This window comes from Rhinopithecus bieti, unplaced genomic scaffold (assembly GCF_001698545.2).
Source record: "Rhinopithecus bieti isolate Rb0 unplaced genomic scaffold, ASM169854v2 scaffold_7673, whole genome shotgun sequence".
NCBI classification, from domain to species: domain Eukaryota; kingdom Metazoa; phylum Chordata; class Mammalia; order Primates; family Cercopithecidae; genus Rhinopithecus; species Rhinopithecus bieti.
Window position 1 is genome coordinate 5356770 of NW_016806375.1, and position 22299 is coordinate 5379068.

General features: G+C 51.8%; 1 protein-coding gene across 1 annotated transcript in view; it reads right to left on the minus strand.

Moving 5' to 3' along the window:
- Positions 1-1341: 1341 nt before the first annotated feature.
- NDST1 (N-deacetylase and N-sulfotransferase 1) overlaps positions 1342-22299 on the minus strand; it is a 50472-nt gene continuing 29514 nt past the window's right edge. The window contains 9 exon segments of the mRNA XM_017875768.1: positions 1342-6343; positions 7657-7759; positions 9767-9876; positions 11179-11349; positions 14046-14220; positions 16677-16800; positions 17983-18079; positions 19391-19573; positions 20310-20438. Coding sequence (XP_017731257.1) covers positions 6224-6343; positions 7657-7759; positions 9767-9876; positions 11179-11349; positions 14046-14220; positions 16677-16800; positions 17983-18079; positions 19391-19573; positions 20310-20438 — 1212 coding nt within the window. The 3' untranslated portion in view covers positions 1342-6223.

The following is a 22299-nucleotide window of genomic DNA, read 5'->3' on the forward strand; positions in this document are numbered from 1 at the left end:
TTCAGTGAAGTGATTCTTTCAAAACAGAATCTCAGCTGTATTTAAATTCAAAAATCCCCATTGCAGGCTGAGCCCTCAGCTAGCACAGTCACCCTTCTGCACCATGCCTCTTGGTCTGCTCTTGCCCATGCAGCCTCCAGCTGTGTTCTTGCTGGTGAGGGCCACCCGACCCAAACCAAGCTCCCAGCTGACCAACTCCAAAGAGGACTCTGCAGGTGCTGCCCTTGTGCCATCAGAGGTGGCATTGTGGTACATTCACTTTGAACATACTGGGTTCTGGGAAGCAGGACTGCCCAGCTGCATCTCCAGCATGCCCCTCCTCTGCCCCTCAGAACCTGTGCACATTTCTGGGCACCGTCTCTGACATACATGGTGGCCTGATTCGGCATTCCCAAACTTCCCTGAACACCAAGGAGTGTTCAAGTACACTGTGCTGAGTCCCACCCCAGAGGTTCTGAGTGAGCAGATTTTGGGGGAGCCCAGGAATGTATATTGTTTCAATCTTCCCAAGGGGATTCTGAAGGAACAAGTCTGATCACCTGCATTGCAGACACTGGCCTGGGCCCCTACCTGTGAGAACTCTCCTTCTCCAGGCAAATCTCGAGTCTGGCCCTCAATTAGGCTGTGAGGGCTTCAAAGTCATTTGTTTTACCCTAAGTTTTCCTGAACAGTGGGGCTCTCCATATTAATTAGAACCCATAGGAACCATGGATCTGAGCCAGAGTTTCCCACTCTGAGCCAGAGTTACACTGGGCTGCCTCAGTGTACTGGAGGGCTCGTTAAAAATTCCTCAGTGTACTGAAGGGCTCCTTAAAGATGTTGGGCCCCATCCCACATCTGCTGGAGTTAAATCTCTGAAAGTGGACCTGGGAATCTGTATTTTTTAGGCAAGTTCTTCAAGAGAGGCCACAGAGTCCAACTCCCTCCATGCATCTAAAAGGTCAGGGAAATGGGATAAAACAGTAAAAGTGGCTCACCCCCCAGCTACCATATACATTAGTAGCAGAAATGGTTCCAGCTCCCAAATCTCCCCTCGGTCCAGTGCCCGACCCCCAGGGCTTCTGAGCAATCCAGCTTGTCTGAGGGCTCATCATCTGAGATGCCCCCTGTGGCTGCCCTAGGATAGGCCTCTGCTCTATCTGGGAACTCTTCCATTCATAACCCAGTGGAAATGATCTGCGTTGACCAAATCACCATGTGCATATGTGAGTGCACACGTGTGGGCATGTGTGCATGCGTGAGGTGGTGGGGACAAGTGGGCTTTGGCCATGCATGCAAACACCCCTACTCCACCCTCCCCTGCACACCTTGCAAAAAGGTCAGACAGACAGGACCAAGGTGTACAAACAGAACCCCACTTTATTAGCAGTTAGTTCGAGATTGTACATTAATGGAGGAAGGTCTCACCTTTAACACAACCCAAAACGGCTGGTTCGAGAGCCCTCATCAGGCGAACTGGGTAGCATCCCCTCTCCCCCACTCTCCCCAACCCCCTACAAGGGAAGGAAACTTCTGCCTGCTTCCCCAATGTGGCCCCACCCTCTCCAGTTGGCCCTCTCCTCTCCCAGGAAATGACATGAATTTCATGCACAAATTACAAAAGGAGCCCTCTTGCTAATAATAAAAGCTAACACAGTCATAGAAAAGCCTCTCCTCCCTCGTTCTCCTCCAGGGCCAGAAAGAAGAAGAAGAGCAGGAGGGATGAACTTCTTAGGATAAAATGCAGCCAGTTTCCCCCAGGTTCTTGGCATTGACCCCACACAAACCCTATGCCCATTCCTTGGGGGAGCTGAAAACTCTCCAGCCGTCTGAGCTGGCAAGGGCAGCCAGCCCAGAGCTGTCAAGCCAGGAACCCAGTGTTGCCTCAAGGGCCTGGGCAGCAGAGGGTCTAGGCCCCCCTCATCCTCACATCAAGTAGAGCAGAGCTGCCTCCTTTGATGTGTGAAAACCCCTGCTGTGGCCCCTATCTGCTCATTCTACAGATGAAGAAATTGAGGGCCTGGGAGGAAGATGGTCAGGCAGTCACTAAATGCACCCAGCTGGGATAAAATTTCACAGCTCCTGCTGCCAGCCAGGGCTCTTCTCACACCACAGCTTGTGGGAGGCAGTTCCCCATGTAGGCTTTTCCCTGCTGCATCCCAGAGCCTGGCTCTGCTCCAGTGCACACAGACCATGGGCCTCCAGGAAATGAGAACCCTGGGACCCCAAAACAGAAAGAGACATATGATGTGTTTGGTGCCCTGCAGCCCATCCCCAGGGTCGAAGGCCCAGCCTTCAGGCATGCAGCCTCCTCCTTCCAGAGGCCTGAGTCCTTCCTTCCAAGGCCCAGATATTGCGGCCTTCTCCAGGGAGCCTTTCCGGGCCCTCCCCAGAGCTCTTGCTCTAACTGGCCCCTCTGCTGTTTTGGCACTTTGTACAGGTGACAGTGGAGGCGCACCTTAGGCAGAAGTGAAGCTGTCAAGCCAGCACAAAAGGCAAAGTCTCATGTAGCCTAAATTATCCTTGAAAGTACAGGGGATAGAAGAAGTGGTTATGTGACACCATGAGCAAACAAGCTGACAAATTCAGAATGTGGGGCTTCAACAGGACAGCAGGCCGAGGGCCTCAAAAACAACGTCATTTAAAACCTCAAAGTGAGCTGAGGGAAGACCTTTCAGCATTCAAAGGGGTTTTAAAAACATAGTTAGAAAATGCAGTGTGTGCACCGCGACTGGACGCTGACTCCACAACCAGACATAAGTTACCTGGGAGACAACTGGGGGGATTTGAACACAGATTGGATAGCAGACGTCGTTGGGAAATGACTTCTTGTCTGGGCTGTGATACTGGGCCAATGTGTAGGAGAATGCCCTAATGCTTAGGAGGTGCAGGCTGAAGCTTTCAGGTCTCAAGTTTCGTGGTGTTTGCAATGTACTTTTAAATTAGGACAGAGAAAATATATATATACACAGAGAGAGAAAAACAAATGTGGCAAAATGTTAATAATTTTAGATATAGATGCTGGGGAGTGGGCATTCATAATTAAATGTTTGGTAAAATGTTTTTGTACTTGCTCTTGCCACTAACAAGCCAGCGGGCACAACTCTGTGCTGGGACCACCAACCTCTGCAGGTCAGCGCAGCAGTTCTCCTTTGCTGGAAACAGATGGGTTCCTTAGCTGGGCCCAGAAGCACTGACTGCTCATCAGGGGGACTCAGAAAAGGCCCATTTTAAACTTCAGACTCATCCCCAAGCAGCAGGACGCTCCACCACAGAAGGCTCTGGAACCCTGAATGACAGGCAACTGCAGGTGACACTCGCACCTGCACCCACCCTGGGGCAAAGGCTCATGGAGGGGACCACAGAATAGATGGTGGAGCCACCTGAACAATTTCAGCTATTTCTCTCTCCTTTTTTTTGGCCAAATGCTTAGAGTGAATTGGTGGACACTGAAGACTGGCCTCGCTTGCCTCGCTCATCTGTGGCTTCCTCTTCTCGGGAGGGGGTGTCCGTGTACCCATTAGCTGACAGCCCCTCAAGCAGCTTATCTGCCTCTCCTTCTACGCCCCCCCCCCATACCTGCAAGTCCCGGCAGTGTCTGGGCCTAGTGGGACTTCAAGAAAGGTCTGTTAGTGGGAGGGGAGGTGGCAGCAGCGACCCAGGCAGACGGACTTAGAACACATGGCAGGTCCAGTCCCCAGGCTCACAGAAGGGCCCAGGCAAAAATCCAGATCTCTGTTGTCACAGGATTTCCAACTGCCTGCTCCTTCCCACAGCCAGAGGCAGAGATAAGTGGAGCTCCTGTCCCAGGCCAGCCCACCTCTCCTGCCTTCCAGGCTCTGCGAGAGAGGCCTCCAGGCCCAGAGGGTAGATTTCAGAACCTGGGAACTGTAAGATCCTCACCCATCCTGCAGCCCGGTCCCCTCACTGACGGATGGGACTCTGGAAGTCACTGCCCCTCTCTAGGAGCCCCTGGCCCCATGGCATGGGCAAGTCTTCACGAGTGTACAAGCAGACATGCCACCCTGTCCTCAGACCCTTTGCTGCTCATCCCTGCTGGCCCAACGATGCCCAGGGTTCCCAGGCTTGCAGGCCCCATCGAGAGGCATGATGGAGACACTGCTCTGTACACCATGAAACCATCTGCAGCTGGTCCCACTGAGTGTCCAACTTCTTCATCCCAGCAGTGAACTGGAGAAAAGGGAATCAGCTCAGAACAGACCCAGGCCCCCACAGGCTAGGGAAGGACCCCTCGCGGGAGAACACGACAGGGATGCAAACGCAGACCTCGGAATGAGAAGGCTCAAAGGCACCCTGGCTGGGAAGGAGTGGTTTGTCCCCATATCCTGGAATGACCATGGTGTGACGGAGGAAGGGACAGGAACCTGGCACAGAGTAGGGTCCCAAGGATGGGCTCAGAGGCAGTGTGGCATTGGTAGAGCACGACGGGACTTGGAACCGGGAGCCTTGGGTTCAATGCCCAGCCCTGCTCCCAGCTGGCTCCATGACATCGGCCAAGCAGGCCACCTCCGCTTTCTGGACCTGTTTCATACCCGTCAAAGGACCTTCCAGCCCCAAGATGCTAGAGTCTTCTGAATAAGACAAGGCTCTCTAGAAAGTATTTCCTGGGGGTCAGAGGGAAGCAGAATTTGGCAGTTGGAGGGGGCCAGGGAGAGGCACCTCAGCCTCAGTCACTTCACATTGTTATACGGGGTGGGGTAGGAGCAGACCCCAACCAGAAATCAGCCCAGAGATCCCACTGTCTACAAGGGGCCTGGAGACAGTTCTGTGGGCCCTGGTGGGCATTCCAGCTCTCAGGGCAGCTCCCAGCCTAGCACCATGTGAGGGAGAGGGGGTGGGCCAGTTTTTGAACCCAGCTCTCCTAGCCCAGCACTAGCTGTTTCCTTTGGCCAAAATCCCCTCAGGGTCACGGGACTTCACGCAGCCCGATGTCCTGGAGAGAGCTGGTCTTCCCTGCGCATCTCACCACCTCTGTTCACCTGGGGTAGCCCCAGAGCAGCCATGGCACTGGGGAGGGCCCCTTCCTACTGTCTCCTCAGGCCCCAGGCCACTGAGGACACAGCCTCCCTCCCTGCCACCTCATTTCTAGCTCTAAGACAGAAACGCCCCCTGAGACTGGGGCTTACCACCACTTTGTATGACTGAATTAAAAACAAACCCAACCAAAAAAAATAGAATATATATATATACACATTATATATATATATAACACAGTGCGACCCCAGCACCCAGGGTATAAACTCTGGCACCAAGAAAAAAAAAAACCAAAATATTAAAATACTTTAGCTTCTTAGTATTTGGGAGGTTAAGGGGGTCTCTGGGAGCCCTCAGCCACAGGTGGCCGAGCAAAGCCATGGCCGGCAGTCTCGCCAGCTCGTCCACGTCTGCCTGGGCCTGAGGTTGGGAGGGTGTGGGGACCGCGTCTGTACATGGGAACACGTTACTGGCAGACCCCTGGCCTGCCTCAGTCTTTTACCACAGGAAACACCACACATGTCATATCCCAGGGGGAAGAAAGGGGTGCAGGTGGGGCCCAGAGAACTGGGCCCCATGGCAAGGCAGTGCCCCAAGGCCCCATGGGAAGCCTTGAGGATGGGGTGGATACTGTAGGAACCAGAGATTCTTTCCCCAGAACGGGAGGGTGAGATGTGAAGGTAGGAACCAGATGTGGAGGCTGGGAGTCCTCTCGAGGTGGCCACCCTCCCATCCAGCCTAGGACTGACTCTGGGGACCCAGCTGGCCACTTGGAAGAGCCTGGCTCGAAACAGTAAGAGAAATGTCCAGTCTGTCTGCCCCCGCCAGGCTCTCCTCCCCCACAGCCTGGAGGACAGGGACATATGGCAGCGAATACTGAGGGGCGCCCTGCGGAAGCAGGGAGTGATGGGTGACGAGAGGGGACGGTCGGTGGAACACAGTGAGGGACAGAAAAGAGCCTCATGGACTCCCTCCTACCAGGAAGCGGCCTCCCCAGGAGCGGCTGGGAACAGAATGGACCTCTGCTGGCGAGGGAGGTCCCGTAGGCCACAGACCCAGCGGTGGGTGCTCCGAGGCGCTTGCAGACCCGCCTGGGTGCTCCCCCGGCCCCACCAGGCCTCCACAGAGTATTGCTCGTAAGTACGTGGCTGCCCGGGCCCAGCTTCCCACTCTGCAGGTCAGTTTGGCTCAGCGTGTGGCGGGACGTCCCGGCTGTCACAAACTTTCAGTCTGGCTGTGGTGGCCGCAGCTACCTGGTGTTCTGGAGGTCCTCTCGCAGCCAAGTGGGAAGTGTCTGGCCCATCTTGTACAGCAGCTTGGAGAGCTCGATGTTGTGGTCTCGGTAATAGTCCTTCAGGAAGGCTCGGGACTGTAACGGGAAGGAAAGCTCAGACCTTGTGTGCTGACTTAAGAGTGACCTCCTCTTTAAAATCACCATGCTCGGCTGGGTGCGGTGGCTCACGCCTGTAATCCCAGCATTGCGGGAGACCAAGGTAGGTGGATCACCTGAGGCCAGGAGTTCAAGACCACCCTGGCCAACATGGTGAAACCCCGTTTCTACTAAAAATACAAAAATTAGCCGGGTGAGGTGGTGGGCACCTGTAATCCTAGCTACTCGGGAGGCTGAGGCAGGAGAATCTTTTGAACCTGGAAAGTGGAGGTTGCAGTGAGCCAAGATCACGCCATTGCACTCCAGCCTCAGTGACAAGAGCAAAACTCTGTCTCAAAAGAAAAAAAAAACACCACGCCTCTGGCACCACCCTCTATACACCTCTTATTTATCCACAATATCCTTCTAAATGGTAGCCTCCAATCAGGAACTCCCAGTTGGCAAGAGCATCAAAATATATCTCACAAGGTCAAAATTCTTCTGATAGGGAGAGGAGACAGAATTAATCATCAAAAAGAATTAATCATCAAAACCTGAGGCAGGACAGGGCCAGGCACAGTGGCTCACGCCTATAATACCAGCACCATGAGAGGCTGAGGCGGGAAGATCGATTGAGCTCGGGGGATTGAGGCTACAGTGAGCCGTGATCATGCCACTGCACTACAGCCTAGGCAACAGAACGAGACTCTGTCTTAAAAAAAAAAAAAAAAAAAAACAGAAGGAGGAAATAACAAGACCTTTTCCTATATATTTTAAAATTTCCCCTATGTTTTACACATGCTGTTCTTACCTACCCTCCCATTCCATAAGTCCAAATCCTGTAAAATGGATCTCTTCCTTCTAGGCGCAACTCCGGAGACCCCCATCCCTCCTTTAAGGCGCCTTTCTACTCCTCTCAGCTTTAAGTGACATTCCCCTGTTCTGAATTCCCATAGCACTCGTGTGCCCTCTCTGACTGTGCGCAGCACTCTCTGCCTGTATCCTACTTACTGGTGTTGGGACTCATCCCCCTCCAAGGCCAGGAATTCCTTGAAAGCAGAGAACACCTCTGGCTCATCGTCAAAACCCCACAGCACCCAGCCCTTAGTAGAAGGTAACCAACACTTGTTTGATGAAATCAGTTCTGACCCACCATGTCTCAGCCCGTTTCCTCCTCTTACAAATACTGTCCAAGAAATGCTAAGGCCATGAATGTGCTGAGTGCATGGTAAAGGGAAGAGAACCCCCCTCAACCCCATACAGGGATCCCTTATGCGTATGCAGGTGCCAGAGGTAGTGTGTCCACCACTTACATCCAAGTCCATCTCGGGATATTTCCGGCCCTTGCTTTTGCCCAGACACTTGGTTTTTCCTCCTTCGAGCAGTTGGCACCAAAATCCTTTCTTTGGATCAAACCTGCGGAGGTGGGAAAGTCTCTGGATGGGAGCTGGCTCAGCCCACCCACTTCCCACCTTAAAGCTATGTTCATGAACCCCAGGAATGGCCGAGTCCAGGGAATCTACTGCTCCTGAACCCACAAGGACTGTCAGGGGCTGTGTGCCATCTGTGGGACCAAATGTGTCCTAGGCTACACTAAACTTGCCTGCCCTACTTCCTGGCAAAGGGCAGCTCACACACTCCGAGTCTTCTCTTCTCCAGCCCAAGCAGCCACAGTCCCGTCAGCAATCTACTACATGAACAGTTTCCCATCCTTCAATGTTCTGGGAAATCTTTTCTGAGCATTCTCAATGCTGAGTAACGTTTTTTTTTTTTTTTTTTTAAACCCAAGAAGCCTTCTTTACCCCTCCCAGCGCCCATGGGGGAGGGGGGCATTTAATGAAGGTTCTTTTGCTTTTTAATAAATTTCATCTTTATCAAAACATGCAGTATCCACAGCTGCACTTAAGCATGCCTATCACTGGAGAGTTTCATTTTTTGGAGTAAACTTCAGAAATGACACAGCAAGACTGCCAACACCATCCTGTCTTCAAAGGCATTTTTGGGATATGAGATCCGAAGCTGTTATGAGAAGGGAGGAATACTGACATCAGAATTTAGCCCTGGATCAGGAACTATGAGGAGATCCTTGAGCATGAGGTCATCAAGAAAACAATTCCCATGAATAGCAGAGGAGAACAGAGACTTCTGAATGGTCACAGGATAGATATAGATGATGACGATGATGATGGTGATGATACTGATGATGATGATGACAAGGACAATAGCAGCTACCGTTTACTTAGCACTTAGTGTGTGCCAAGCACTCAGCTAAGAGCATGCCAAGCATGTACTAAGAGCCAGCCCCACATGAAGCTTTCATTCAATTCAGTGACCTTCAGGAGGCCGAGATTATCTTTATCCCCAACTTACAGATGAGGAAAGTGAGGCTTGAAAGGCCTCAGCCTTTCAAAATGGATGTGGGACCCTAACCCAGGCATCTCTGACACCATGGCCCACAGCCTCAGTAGGTGGCCCTTTCTCCCTCAAGGTGAAGGACTGACTTCCCTTCTCCACCTTCAACTCCCACGACAGTGAAGAGGGAATATTCTTGCTGCAAGACTTTCCCAAGAATGGAGCCAGGGAGTGTGACTTGATTCCTCCTCTTGCGGGTCCCCTTATTCAGCTGAGTGTGTCACTTATCTGTGACATAGCACAGGAAAGCAGCCTCTCCCAGCCCTGAGCCCATGCAACGCGGGCAGGCACTTACTCACAGCGGGAGGGCATTCTCAACGCACTTGCACCACGTTCTGAATGAGTAAGGTTATTAACCGTCAACAACATTTGTTTCCTTTTCCTGAAATTATAAGTCAAAATCTAATGCTGGCCGGGGGCGGTGCCTCATGCCTGTAATCCCAGCACTTTGGGAGGCTGAAGCAGGCAGATCATTCAAGACCAGGCTGAGCAACACAGTGAAACCCCTTCTCTACAAAACATACAAAAATTAGTCAGGCATGGTGGCACATGTCTGAGGTCCCAAGCTACTTGGGAAGCTAAGGCGGAAGGATCACTTGAGCCTCGGAAGTTGAGGTTGCAGTGAGCCAAAATCATGCCACTGCACTCCAGCCTGGGCAACAGAGTGACCCTGTCTCAAAAGAAAAAAAACAACAACCTAATGCTAAGAAAACCTTGTGGGAACTATGGCTGCTTCATTACTGATCTAATTTACTTACATAAAACACTCTGAAAATGTTCAGCCCAGACCAAAGAGAATAGCCCAGGATGGTCTGACCAGAGTAGAACAGATCCATTACCTCCCTTTTTCTTAAGGTGATACCTTTATTAATATGACTTAAGTCATATTAATAACTTTTCATACTTGCTGACTCTAATTAACCTCTCTCATAATTATTCAAGCCTTTGGCTTTTTTGGCCCAGGTGCCTAATCAGGGAAATAACCTGCAAAAATGCAAACGCAACACTCACGCCAAGGTTTTGTGGTAGTCAATGGTGTTGGTTACCCCAAGGAACTTCTGCACCATGTCCATCACTTTGGCAGGTTCTGTTCGTAGCAGTTTGCCATCCAAGACTAGAATCTGGAAAGGAGGAAAGGGAGAAAGGGGATCGGGACCTGCTTTGACTTCGGTGGCAAACAAGGGCAACAGCCACAGCCGCAGGAACGGGCCTGCTTATAAACACGGGACCCTGCACCCTCTAGAATCGGGCTCCTCCTCCCTCGTTGAAGGGCAGGTATTCCCAAGCTCAGGCCTCTGTGGTCTCATGCCTGCTTTCCACCAGCTTCTGCTGCCCAATGCCATTTCTCCTAGAGTTTAAGCTCTCACCAAAACTCTGCCTGCCCCTCAGGTCCCTACAAACATCCCTCTCTGGCCTCTCTCTGAGCTTCCAGTCCATGTCACTCTCCTGCTCAAACACTTCACAAGTTTGCCTAAAAGGCCTGGTATGGCCGGGGACGGTGGCTCACACCTGTAATCTCAGCACTTTGGGATGCTGGGGCGGGCAGATCACTTGAGGTCAGGAGTTCAAGACCAGCCTGGTCAACATGGTGAAATCCCATCTCTACTAAAAATACAAAAATTATCTGGGTGTGGTGGCACATGCCTGTAATCCCAGCTACTTGGGAGGCTGAGATGGAAGAAACGCTTGAACCCGGGAGGCAGAGGTTGCAGTGAGCCGAGATCATGCCACTGCACTCCAGGCTGACAGACAGAGCGGGACTCCATCTCTTAGTAAATAAATAAATACATAGCTGGTATGATTGGGTTCCTGCCCACCCCTCCAATCAGCCTCTCCCTATTTCACCACACCCAGGCTCCTCACTCCCACCTGCCTGCCTCAGGGCTTTCTGGGTTCCTTTAGGGCTACAGGGTCTGTGGTGACGGGACACAGGCTTGGGGAGGTCAACCTTGGGGTAAACAGGTCTACAGTCTTTTTAGGCCAGGTATAGTGGCTCACGTCTGTAATCCCAGCACTTTGGAAGACCGAGGGAGGATTGCTTGAGCCCACGAGTTTGAGACCAGTCTGGGCAACATAGTAAGACCTTGTTTCTTACAAAACAAAAAAAAAGTAGCTGGGTACAGTGGCTCACACCTGTAGTCCCAGCTACTCAGGAGGCTGAGGTGGAAGGATTGCATGAGCTCGGGACATCGAGGCTACAATGTTGAGATCACACCACTGCACTCCAGCCTGGGCAACACAGTGAGACCCTGTCTCAAAATAATAATAATAATAATAAAATATTTTTATAGACCCAAGGGTCTAGCTCTCCAAGGAGGGCATATCTGTCCCCGTGGCTGGTGAGAAAGAGTTGGAGGCTCTCTGCTAAACACAGCAAGCCAGTACTGCGACTGCCCTCACAAGGGTCAGGGACAGGCAGCTACCTGGTTGGCGTGATAGGCACTGAGCCAGCGCTCGATGTGAGTGGCGTACCAGCCGGGGACCAGGCAGCGGTTCTGGAGGGCACGCAGCTTCGAGGATGCGTCGGAGCCGGCCGTAATCACCTCATGGAAGGTGTACTTTAGGGCCACTGGGTCGTCATGGGCTCGCTGGTGCTGCAGGCAAGGAAAGAGGGTCAGCATGCCACATGGAGGGCACAAAGGAAGTGGCCTCAGAGGGACAGCAGCCTGCAAGGTGACCAGAAGATCCTCAGCTGGACCCAGAAGCTCTGGGTCTGAGTCCTGGCTCTGCCTCTCACCGTGTCCTGTGTCAGGGGAAGCCACTGCTCCCAGAGCCCCAACTTCTCCATCTTCGAAATACGGGAGCTGGACTAAATCAGGGTTTCCTGAGGCCGGGCATGATGGCTCACGCCTGTAATCCCAGAAATTTGGGAGGCTGAGGTGGGTGGATCACTTGAGGTCAGGAGTTTGAGACCAGCCTGGCCAATGTGGCAAAACCCCATCTCTACTAAAAATACAGAAATTAGCCGGCATGGTGGTGGCCATCTGCGGTCCCAGCTACTGGGGAGGCTGAGGCACGAGAATCGCTTGAACCTGGGAGGCTGAGGTTGCGGTGAGCCGAGATCATGCCGCTGCACTGTTACCATATATAGAAGGCAACCACTCATAAATGCAATAAAAACAAAGCAATGTTCTCAAACTCCAGCCAGACACAAATGTCTGCAACAGGTCCTGAACTTGCTTTCTTTGTTGAAAGCAGAGGTTGGCAGTATTAGAAAGGACAAAAGACCACTTGCACTAAAGTGAGCATTTCTCCTTTATGGAAATCAGAAGGATTGGGAAAGAACTATAAAAGGGAGACTGGCTGGTCTGAACCACCTAAAATAATGCCACGGGAGGTCCGAATCTGCGGAATTCACGAAGTCCAGAAGTCCAGAGCTCGGGCACCTGTGCAACGGGCACTACCCCCCAGCCGCCAATCCCCTCCCCTGAGGATCACACACAGCCCAGGGCCAAGACAATATGGTGCACAGCAGCCTCCTCCTCATCCCAACCTCCTTCTGAGATAGGCCACTGCCCTTCCTCTCCTCCAGCACCTTCCCAGGTCCTCCTAGGGACAATGAGTCTCCCTTCTCCTTCTCTCCCTTACCCCTCTTGACCATGGACAGAAAAAGGAATAGGGTCTTAGATTTAGAAGACTTGGATTCAAATGCCACCACATGAAACTTGCTGAAACTTGGTTTTCTCATCTTTGAGAAGGGGACACAAACATGAAACCCCTCCTCTGCCTCTCCAGTGAGGTGGCAGATGTACAGCAGTGTCAGTGCAGAACAGGGACTGACCCAACCTGTGGCGGCTCCCTCTCCACCCTACATTCCCCCATGAAAGCAGACCGCTCGTTCCCTGCACAGCACCAGGAGGCGGGAGAACGGCACGGCAGAAAACAGAAACACTCGATGAGGGTTTCTCGGTTTTCTTCTCCTAAAGAAAAAGCCACAGGAAAGCAGACATCAGGGCATAAACAGAAGCCCTAGAGAACAAGAGTAAGAAGGGGCTTCCCCACCAGCCTCAGCGAGTGGCAGGAGGAGAGACTTCCATGGGAGCAAAGAGGAGGCAGGTGCCAGCCTCGTGGATGAGACCACGAGGTCCCAGGCGGGAGGCAGCCACTGTCACATCTGAGAAAAGAGCCTCAAAGTGGTGGGTCAGGCCAGGCCTGAAGAGGCTGTCCCAGCCAGGACAGGGGACACTTCTCTGGCAACCATGGGCTATAAGACCCGGGGCCCCACCCCCTCCCCAACACCAAGCACAGGCCTAGTCTGCTGGGTTAATGAGGATGCTCGGGACCTTGGCCTGGACAACAGGGTGGCTTTCTGCTGGGGCACCACTTCTGAATCACAGTTCTTGGCTGTGCGGCATGATTACAGGAATGCTGGGAGCCAGGGGAGGGACTCCCCCTACCCCATCAGGGAAGGCCTGAAAGCATTCCTGCAGGCTCAGTGGGCTGGCAGGCAGGAAATTAAGTCAGGTCATAGGCATTAAAGAGAGCTCTGGTTCAGGATGCGCGGGCTCACTCCTGTAATCCCAGCACTTTGAGAGGCGTAGGTGGGCAGATCACGAGGTCAGGAGTTTGAGACCAGCCTGGCCAACATGCTAAAACCCTGTCTCTACTAAAAATACAAAAATTAGCCTGGTATGCTGGTGCACACCTATAATTCCAGCTACTCAGGAGGCTGAGGCAGGAGAATCACTTCAAACCGGAAGGCGGATGTTGCAGTGAGTTGAGATCGCGCCACTGCACTCCAGCCTGGGCGACAGAGCAAGACTCTGTCTCAAAAAAAGAAAAGACAGCTCTGGTTCATACATGTCCCAGATAGAGGCTCGGATCCACACCCTCTTCATCTATCACAGTCCAGGTAACTGCCTCACCTGGTCAGGTGCCCGCCTTCTCCACTGTGAATGGCAGTCTTGTGTCTTGTCCTCCCTTGAGCTCCCACTCCCACCCGTGTCCAGCGAGGAAGCCACAGTCAGTATGATCCTGCATCGCTGTTCACCAAATCTAAGCTTCATCAAGGTGTAACCAGCCTCCACCTCTTGTCAGTGTCAGAATCAGAGGCAGGACCCCCATGATGCTAGGAGGGTGGACAGTTAACCTGTCCAGGGTGGCTGGCTTTCCATTTCCGCCTGTCTCCTCCACCAGGGACTCTATTCTCAGCCACCACCATGCTCCAGGTACCTGGCTCAGGGCTGGCACACAGTAGGTGCTTACTAACATTTGTTGAGTGAGTGAGTAACTGAGTGTCAGATGGAGCCCTGCGTCCCCCACACAGGGACTCCACCCCAGTCCCACTCACCTGGTACCAGGAATAGGCCCGGTCCGCGGGGTTGATGAGGATGGTCAGGACCTTGGCTTTGGGCAAGAGGGCTGCTGCCCGCCGGGGTGCCACTTCTGAATCAAAGTAGTTGGCACTTTTCTCAAAGTAGAAGTCAGAGGTGGTGTTGGAGGGGATGGGGAAGAACTCCATGTACCTGCAGGAAGCCCAGAGAGGGGGCTCACAGACAAAACTCATGAGGAGTGGGCTAGGGGAATGCAGCATGAGGGCGAGGCACTGGGGTCGAATGTCCTCAGAGAGCAAGCAGGACACTTTGCTTCCAACCAAACAAGGACTTGCCTCCAGTAGGGATTCTGGAGGGGAATGGCCACTCCGCGGCCTGCCTGTTTCAAATTCGTTCCTTTTCCAGAAGATTCTGGAGTTGGTAGGATCTGAAGACTTGTGGGTGTGCCGTCAGTTGCAGGTCATGGGGAGGGGGTAATGCCCCTCAATCCTAAACTCTAGGATCCTGCCCCCTCAGCGGCTCCAGGCTAAACTCCCAGGGCTGTCACTCTCTCTGCCTCTAGGGGGCGAGCTGGGGCTCAGAACGGCTCCAGGGCTGCCCCAGGGAGGGTGGCACAGAGCAAAGGAGGCCTCCAGTGGGCGGGCTTTCTTTCCTGACCTGGGGGAACACCTTCTAGGCCGTCACTGTGAACCGGGACCTCCTGCTACCCACAACCCCTCCCCAGCCTGCTGTGGGTAAGCACGGCTTTCCAGACTAATGCCCATATCCCACCAGAGCAATGGCCATCTCTGGATGAAGGAACCTCTGGAAACCAAATGAACACTCCAGACCCTCCCAGGGGAACCTACCTATGCAATATCAGAGTCCAACTTCTGGGGCGTGTGGGAAGCAAAGTCCACTCTCAGGAAGGGTACAGGGTCCCTATCCTATCCTGAGGTAGGGCTGCTCTAGGGGGGTCTCAAGGATGCACTTCATCAGAGCGTTCTGGGGGCCTGCTAGATCCCTGCACCCCACTTTAGACCTACCTACAAAATCCAGCTCTTGGGAATCAGGCCAAAGAATCACGCTTTCTCTCATCTTTCTGAATTTTCTTTGCATGTCCACAGTCCTTTGTTTACAATATCTCAATTGAGAAAGCTCTGAAAACACAGGCTTTGTTTCCTAGGTTTGTAGCAAAGCCATTTGGCAACAAAACCTGACTTATTACTCTTACTTAGTGTAAATATTCATACTTTGCTACATAGTAATGAATTTGCTACCCGGTGCTGCCCCAGGCGTCACTGAAGATGTTACTAAATATATGGTTTCGCACCACATTACCTTTCTAAAATCTGAAAAATGTTGACTTCAAATAATCCATCTCGCCACAATAGATTTTCGATAAGAGACTGTGGACATGTTAGAAATGCAGGTAGATGGGCCGGGCACGGTGGCTCATACCTGTAATCCCAGCACTTTGGAAGGCAAAGGCAGGCGGATCACGAGGTCAGGAGTTCAAGACCAGCCTGATCAACATGGTAAAACCTCATCTCTACTAAAAATACAAAAATTAGCCAGGCATGGTGGTGGGTGCCTGTAATCCCAGCTACTTGGGAGGCTGAAGCAGGAGAATCACTTGAACCCAGGAAGCGGAGGTTGCAGTGAGCCGAGATCGTGCCACCGCACTCCAGCCTGAGTGACAGAGCGAGATTCCAGCTCAAAAAGAAAAAAAAAAGAAAGAAATGTAGGTGGATGGACAGATGGATAGATGAACAGATACAAAGGCAGATAGACAAAACGATGATACACAGATAAAAAAGAGAAATACGCACAGAAAAATACTAAAAAACAGACAGAAGGCCCATAACATCTCCACCCAGGAAACCCACTGACATAAAAATAATCAATAATGGTAATATATGGACAAGGTTTAAAAAGGCAAACTTTGCAGTCCATGCACGTGATGAGTGGGTGTTCACACACGTGTGAGGTGTACCCACCTCGAACCTTGTTATGATGTTGGCACATTACCTGCCTGACATGAAAATTTTTAAAAAAAGAAAAAAAGGTCAAATAGAGAAAGATGCCAACTGAAAAGGTGGAGAGTAAAACCATCTCTGCTCTGGCCCCCACACCCTTAAGAGAACCTCTACTAGGACCCTCTGCTGGGAACCTCTACAGAGGTAACCTTTGCAGGCTCTGGTGGGAAGCGGCAATCTTAATGACTTCCCCAGGTGATACCTGAAGACCAGGGACCTGTCCCTGAAGGGCCCGCAAGAACACCTCTGCTTCACAGTCAGCCACATGCAGTGAGGAGGGCCAGAACATTTGGATTTCAGACCTTGAGACCCTGGGCAAACCCTTCTCCTCCCCAAGACCCAGGATGTTTCTCTGCGAGCAAGGGAGGGGTGGACTTCAACTTCAGCGTATGACTGCAGGCAGTAGAGCAAAGGGGCAAAGGGCCTCCTCATTGAGTGTCCTCTCTATGACAACACTCAATGTCATGCTTTCACACCATGATTCAAGGGTCACCGCACTTTGTCCCTGTTTACAGGAACTACAGCTGTGTGTGAGCAAGCTCCAGCTGCTTCCTGCTGTGGCCATAGCAGACTCCCAGGAGGCCCCAGGATGGCCTTCCCGTCCTGCTGTGGACAGAAAGGTCAACTCACCAGTCGATGCCTTTGTGATAGTTGTGGCCATTAAAAAACTGGATCTCCTCAAAGGTCTCAGAGCTGGGGTAGTTGCTGCTTAGGTCAGGGTGCATGCCCAGGAACAGGTAGAGGGCAGTGGTGCCTGTGGGGAGGATAGACACCTCAGACCCAGGGCCCAGTCCCCAGCCAAAGATAGAGTCTGGGTTCTGGGCCTAGCTCCTCATGACCCACTGAGGGATCCTGGGAAGGTCTCTGCCTTTCTCTGGGTCTTAGCTTCTTCATCAGTGCAATGAAGGAATTACTAAATCCAGGGTGGTAAATATATGGCATGCATGTGGACACCGCAACTCCTGTACCTACTGCAGACATCACTAATCTATCACAGCATTCTTCACTAAACAAGGACTTGGCCTCAGAATCCTCCTCACCACTGCACTCTGGTAGCCATGTTTAACTGACTGCTGTCCCCTCAGCATCCCAGAAGAGCTGGTCCTTTCCAGCTCTGGGCCTCTGTCCTCTGGCACTTGGTAGGAGCTCAGGGAAAAGGGAGTTTGTGACCCTCCAGTTCTGTTCATGTGAAATTCTTAAAGAAGTAAGAAATCTCATTTCCATGTCTCCTCTTCCCAATACCCTCTCCTCACTCATGCACCCTGCCCTACCTCCTCCTCCGCAAGTTCATTCACTTTCTATGGTATGAATCTATAGTTTACATGCTATAATGGGAGAGCCCAGAAGAGAAGGAAGCTATAGAGTTTGGCGATTAAGAGTATATGTTTCAGAGTCACAGAGACTAGAGTTCAGGACCTGGAATTGCCATTATTACCTAACTGAATGTGTTAAGGGAAGTCACTTGACTTCTCTGAACCTTGAGTTTCTGTCCATAAAATGGGAGTGCCTATTTGTGCCTTGCAGGGTTGTATGAATGACAAATGCTTAGCCATCATGTCACTGCTTCTCCCTTCTGCACCTCTGGCAGACATGGTTAATTGATCACAGTCCTCTGTACCAGTTGTTTGGCACTACTCAAACTTGCAGAGCAACTGATCTGGGCTTCTCTGACTAGACTTGGAGACTTCCCAGGATGATGCAGAGAGAGCTCCCTGAGGCTATGGTTCGGGATAAATAGGAGAACTCCAGGCCCCTCCTCCACCTCTTTCCCCTCCATACTGACAGGCAATTTGTGTTCACCCCAACTTCACTCTTACTTCCTGGGAAAGAGGGAGCAAATTATCCGGGAGTGGGGCCAGGGCGAGGCAGTCCTCAGAATTCTGTGGCTGAGACAGCAGGCAGTTGGGGAAGCTGGGTCAAGAGCAGAGAGACCTGCCTGTTTTCTGGGGGCCAATGATGAGGAGCTTTGGGAAGCGGTCACACGTCTTCTCCTTGGACCAGATGTCTTTGTGACGTTTGTCCTCGCAGGGGTCCTAAAACAACAGTGGAAGGGACGTGTGGGGCGCCCCAGAACCCAGTCAGCGGACTCTCACTGCGCATGGATATGTGGCCCTTACAGCCCAACAGGCATAATACCTACATGTTACATGTGTCCTTGTCACATCCCCACTCCCAGACACTGAGCCGCTGCCAGGCAGGCTCCACTTCTGGTCAGTTTCACGTCCCCCAAAGAGCCTGGCAAAATGCCCCTTAGCACGTAATAGGAACTCACAAGCACTTGTTGAATTTAACTGGACAAGCTGGGTCTGAACCGGGGGGGTCAATAAACGTTTCCTATAAAGTTTAGTAAATCTTTGGTAAGTGTTTAGTAAATATTTTAGGTTTGGGGTATGGAAGTTTCCACTGCAACCTACTTGACTCTGCCGTCATAGCATGAAAGCAGCTATAGACAGTACATACAAGAATGAGCATGGCTGTCTGCCAATAAAACTTTCTTTACAAAAACAGGTCTCAGGCTGGATTTGGCCCATGAGTCATTGTTTGTGGACTCCTGGTCTGAACTATGAGACTGTCACCAATTCCAGCTTCTGCTTCCACTTTTTAACAGCCCATAGGAGCAGATTTTCCCCAACACTGGCCCCCAAACCCTCCCATCAGTCCCTTTTCCTGCTCAGAGCCTGCTGGAGTTAGAAGAGATACAAGAGATTATCTAAGAGTCTGACCAAGACAGGGCAGTCACTTTCTATACTTTGTCTGCACTGTGTTCACTTAGAGTTGTTTTTGGTTTTTGAAACAGGGTCTCACTCTGTTGCCCAGGCTGGAGCGCAGTGATATGATCACAGCTCACTGCAGCCTCAACTTCTAGGCTCAACTGATCCTCCCACCTCTGCCTCCCAAGTAGCTGGGACTACAGACACGCACCATCATGCCCGGTTAATTTTTGTATTTTTTGTAGAGACACGGTTTCACCATATTGCCCAGGCTGATCTTGAACTCCTGGGTTCAAGCAATCTGCCCACCTTAGCCTCCCAAAGTAATGGGATTACAGGCATGAGCCACTGCGCCCAGCCCACTGGTTTTTTTTTTTAACACTGTTTTTTCCAAGGCTATGTATGACTGCATGCATGTAGGTCTGCATGGGGAGGTATGTACATGTATGAACATGCATGTGGGCACAGGAGTGAATGCACTCATACTGGTGAGTAGATGGGGACCTGAGTTTACATTCGAGCAAGAGTGTGAGGGCATGATGGCTGAGCCTTGAGTCCATATCTGGAGTGTATGCCTGTGCGTGGTGGCATTCCATCCCTGCAGCAAGGTGCCCAGGCTGCCCAGCCCCCCACCTGCCAGAGTGGGTCCTTCTCCTCAGAGAAGATCTGGAAGTACTTCTGGGCCAACTGCACAGGGGGCAGCGTCTGCAGCCGGAGGTTGGTCCAGGAGTGCAGGAAGCGCACCAGGTGTTTGAAGGTGTACAGGCCCAGGCGGTCATTCCCATAGTTGGACAGGTGCGTCATGAAGATGCTGATCTGCTCCAGGGGAGGGGAGGAGAGAGGCAGGGCCCATCAGTGTCTGAGCCACCCTCACCGCCAGCTCTGATCCTTCTGACCCTGCCTCAGCTTGCAAGGCCCCTGATGACCAGCGGAAGTTACGCTGGGGCTATCAACAAACTTGCTGCGAGTCCTCAGATGAGGCAACAGACGAACCAGGCCTGACTGACCCCAAATATTACAATCCTGAAATGGAAAGCAGACCCAAATGTGGGAGCTATTTGGATTTTGTTTTGTAAATGTTAGGGATGGGGTGCATGGAAGATGAAGAGTACTCAGCCCACAGAGCTGAATAACAACCACCACTTGAAGTTTATTTCATATTGTTAAAGTAGAGGTAATTGTTTGCATTTTGCAAATAAGGAAAGCGAGACCTAGAAAACTCAAATGCCGTTTATATACGTGTGTGTATCTGTGTATGTGTGTATGTGTGTATACACACATGAGCAAAGACTGAAAGGGAACATGCATAAAAATGCCAACACTTTTTAAAGTACATGATTAGGAAAGGAAAATAAAAGCATGCTCGGATTCTTTAGCCAAGGTCACACAGCCGAGGCAGGACAGGGCCAGCACTGGTGAGTGGATCTCCCAACTGCCAGGCACTCACTCATGCCTCTCCGCCCTTTCCTGGCTCCAGGAAGACTGCGCCAGCTGCAGGTGGGCTGTGCGGCAGCCCCTTCTCACCAGCAGTCATAGGCTGTGGGGCACTCACAGGATTGAGGAGCACGGTGAGGAAGAGCTCGCCCCCGTTGATGATCTTGTCCAGCTCGCTGGAGCCGCCAGGGTACTCGTTGTAGAAGATGGTGTGTGTGAAGAGGCCACAGGTCTGCCGCGGGAGAACCTGAGGAGGGGGTGGGGGAGAGGAGCTATGGTGCCTTCTGGCATGATGGTGGTGGGAGGACTTTTCCTCAGAAGAAGGCCTAGCTGCTCCTCAGAAAGGCAGTCTCCACGTGGCTGCACAGCCCCGACCCTTGGGTGCAGCCTACAGCACAGCGTTCCCCCCAGTGAACTACAGGCCCTTGCCATTTTACAAACTTCACTGCTATTCTCTGCACAAAATGAGCAGACCTCAAAGTAACAGAGTGGGAATGCTTCTGGAAACTTGGACTGCTACAGCCACGGTCCTTGCCTGGCCCTCTCTGAAGCAGCTCTCCCGGACACACTCTGCAAGCCCCCTTGCAATATTAGAACCTCACTTGGTAACACTCGTTGTCACACACTGGGTTAGCCATTTGTCATCTGTCTCCCCTCACGAAACTGTGAGCTCCAAGGGAGCAGGGAATGTGCCTGCCTTGTCACCACCTCATCCCTGAAGTTCAGAGTTGAGGACCTGAAGGAGTGCCTAGAGTTTAGCACAAAGGCCTGGTGCTGAGGTCAGTGGGTGGATGGATGGATGGACTGATGGACAAATGTACAAACCTTGCCTACCCACTGCTGCCCCAGCTCAACTGATGACAACTCATCCTTCCAGCACCTCAGGCTAAAAACCCTGCAATCATCTTGGAGTCCTCTCTTCCTCCCACACCCTACATCCAACTCATCTAACCACGGGCCTAACTATTGTAAGCCCAGAGTATGGCCAAGTCCCAACACCGGGCCCTGGTCCAAGCTGCTGCCCGCTCTGGTCTGGAAGACCGCAGTGCCTCCTAACTGGTCTCTCTGCTGCCACTTTTGTCCCCTACAGTCTCTGCTCCACACAACAGCCAGAATGATAGAAATCCCTTTCAAAGATGAGTCAGATCATGCTCCATTCAAAACCTTCCCATCTCAGCCTAAAAGTCCATGGCCATCCAATGGCTGGCCTTACATAGCCCTATCGATCTGGTCCGTCTCCCACCCCTGACCTCATCTACCACCATCCCTCACTCCCCTGCAGTCATCCTGGCCTCCTATTTGGCCCTCAAACACAGTCAGCACAGCCTGCTTCAGGGCCTTTGCACTTGCTGTTCTCTGTCTTGAGTGCTCTTCCTCATGAGGCAGCGTGGCTTATTCCAGGAAGGCCCACCTAGCCACCTTATTTAAACCAGCTTCTCCTCTTGCCAGCATTCCTTCCTTCCATTCCCTGCTTAACTTTGTCCGTGGCACTCATCACCATCTGACCACTGTATACTTTATACACGCATGAGCATATGGTCTGTCTCCTGCCACTAGAATGTCAGGTCTACAAGGGCAGGAACTTTCCTCCGTTTTGTGCATTTCTGTGTCCCCAGTGCCAAGTAAAGGGATAGATGCAAGGCTGGGCACAGTGGCTCATGGCTGTAATTCCCAGAACTTTGGGAGGCCAAGGTGGGTGGATCCCCTGAGGTCAGGAGTTCGAGACCAGCCTGACCAACATGGAGAAATCCTGTCTCAACTAAAAATACAAAATTAGCCAGGTGTGGTGGTGCATGCCTGTCATCCCAGCTACTCGGGAGGCTGAAGCAGGAGAATTGCTTGAACCCAGGAGGTGGAGGTTGCGGTGAGCTGAGATCATACCATTGCACTCCAGCCTGGACAACAAGAGCAAAACTCTGTCTCAAAAAAAAAAAGAAAAAGAAAAAAGAAAGAACAAAAAAAAGGGATAGCTGCATGGTAGAAGCCCTAGGTGGAGGATTTTTTTTTTTTTTTTTTTGAGACAGTCTCACTTTGTCACCTAGGCTGGAGTGCAGTGGCACAATCTTGGCTCACTGCAGCCTCGATCTCCTAGGTTCAAGTGATCCTCC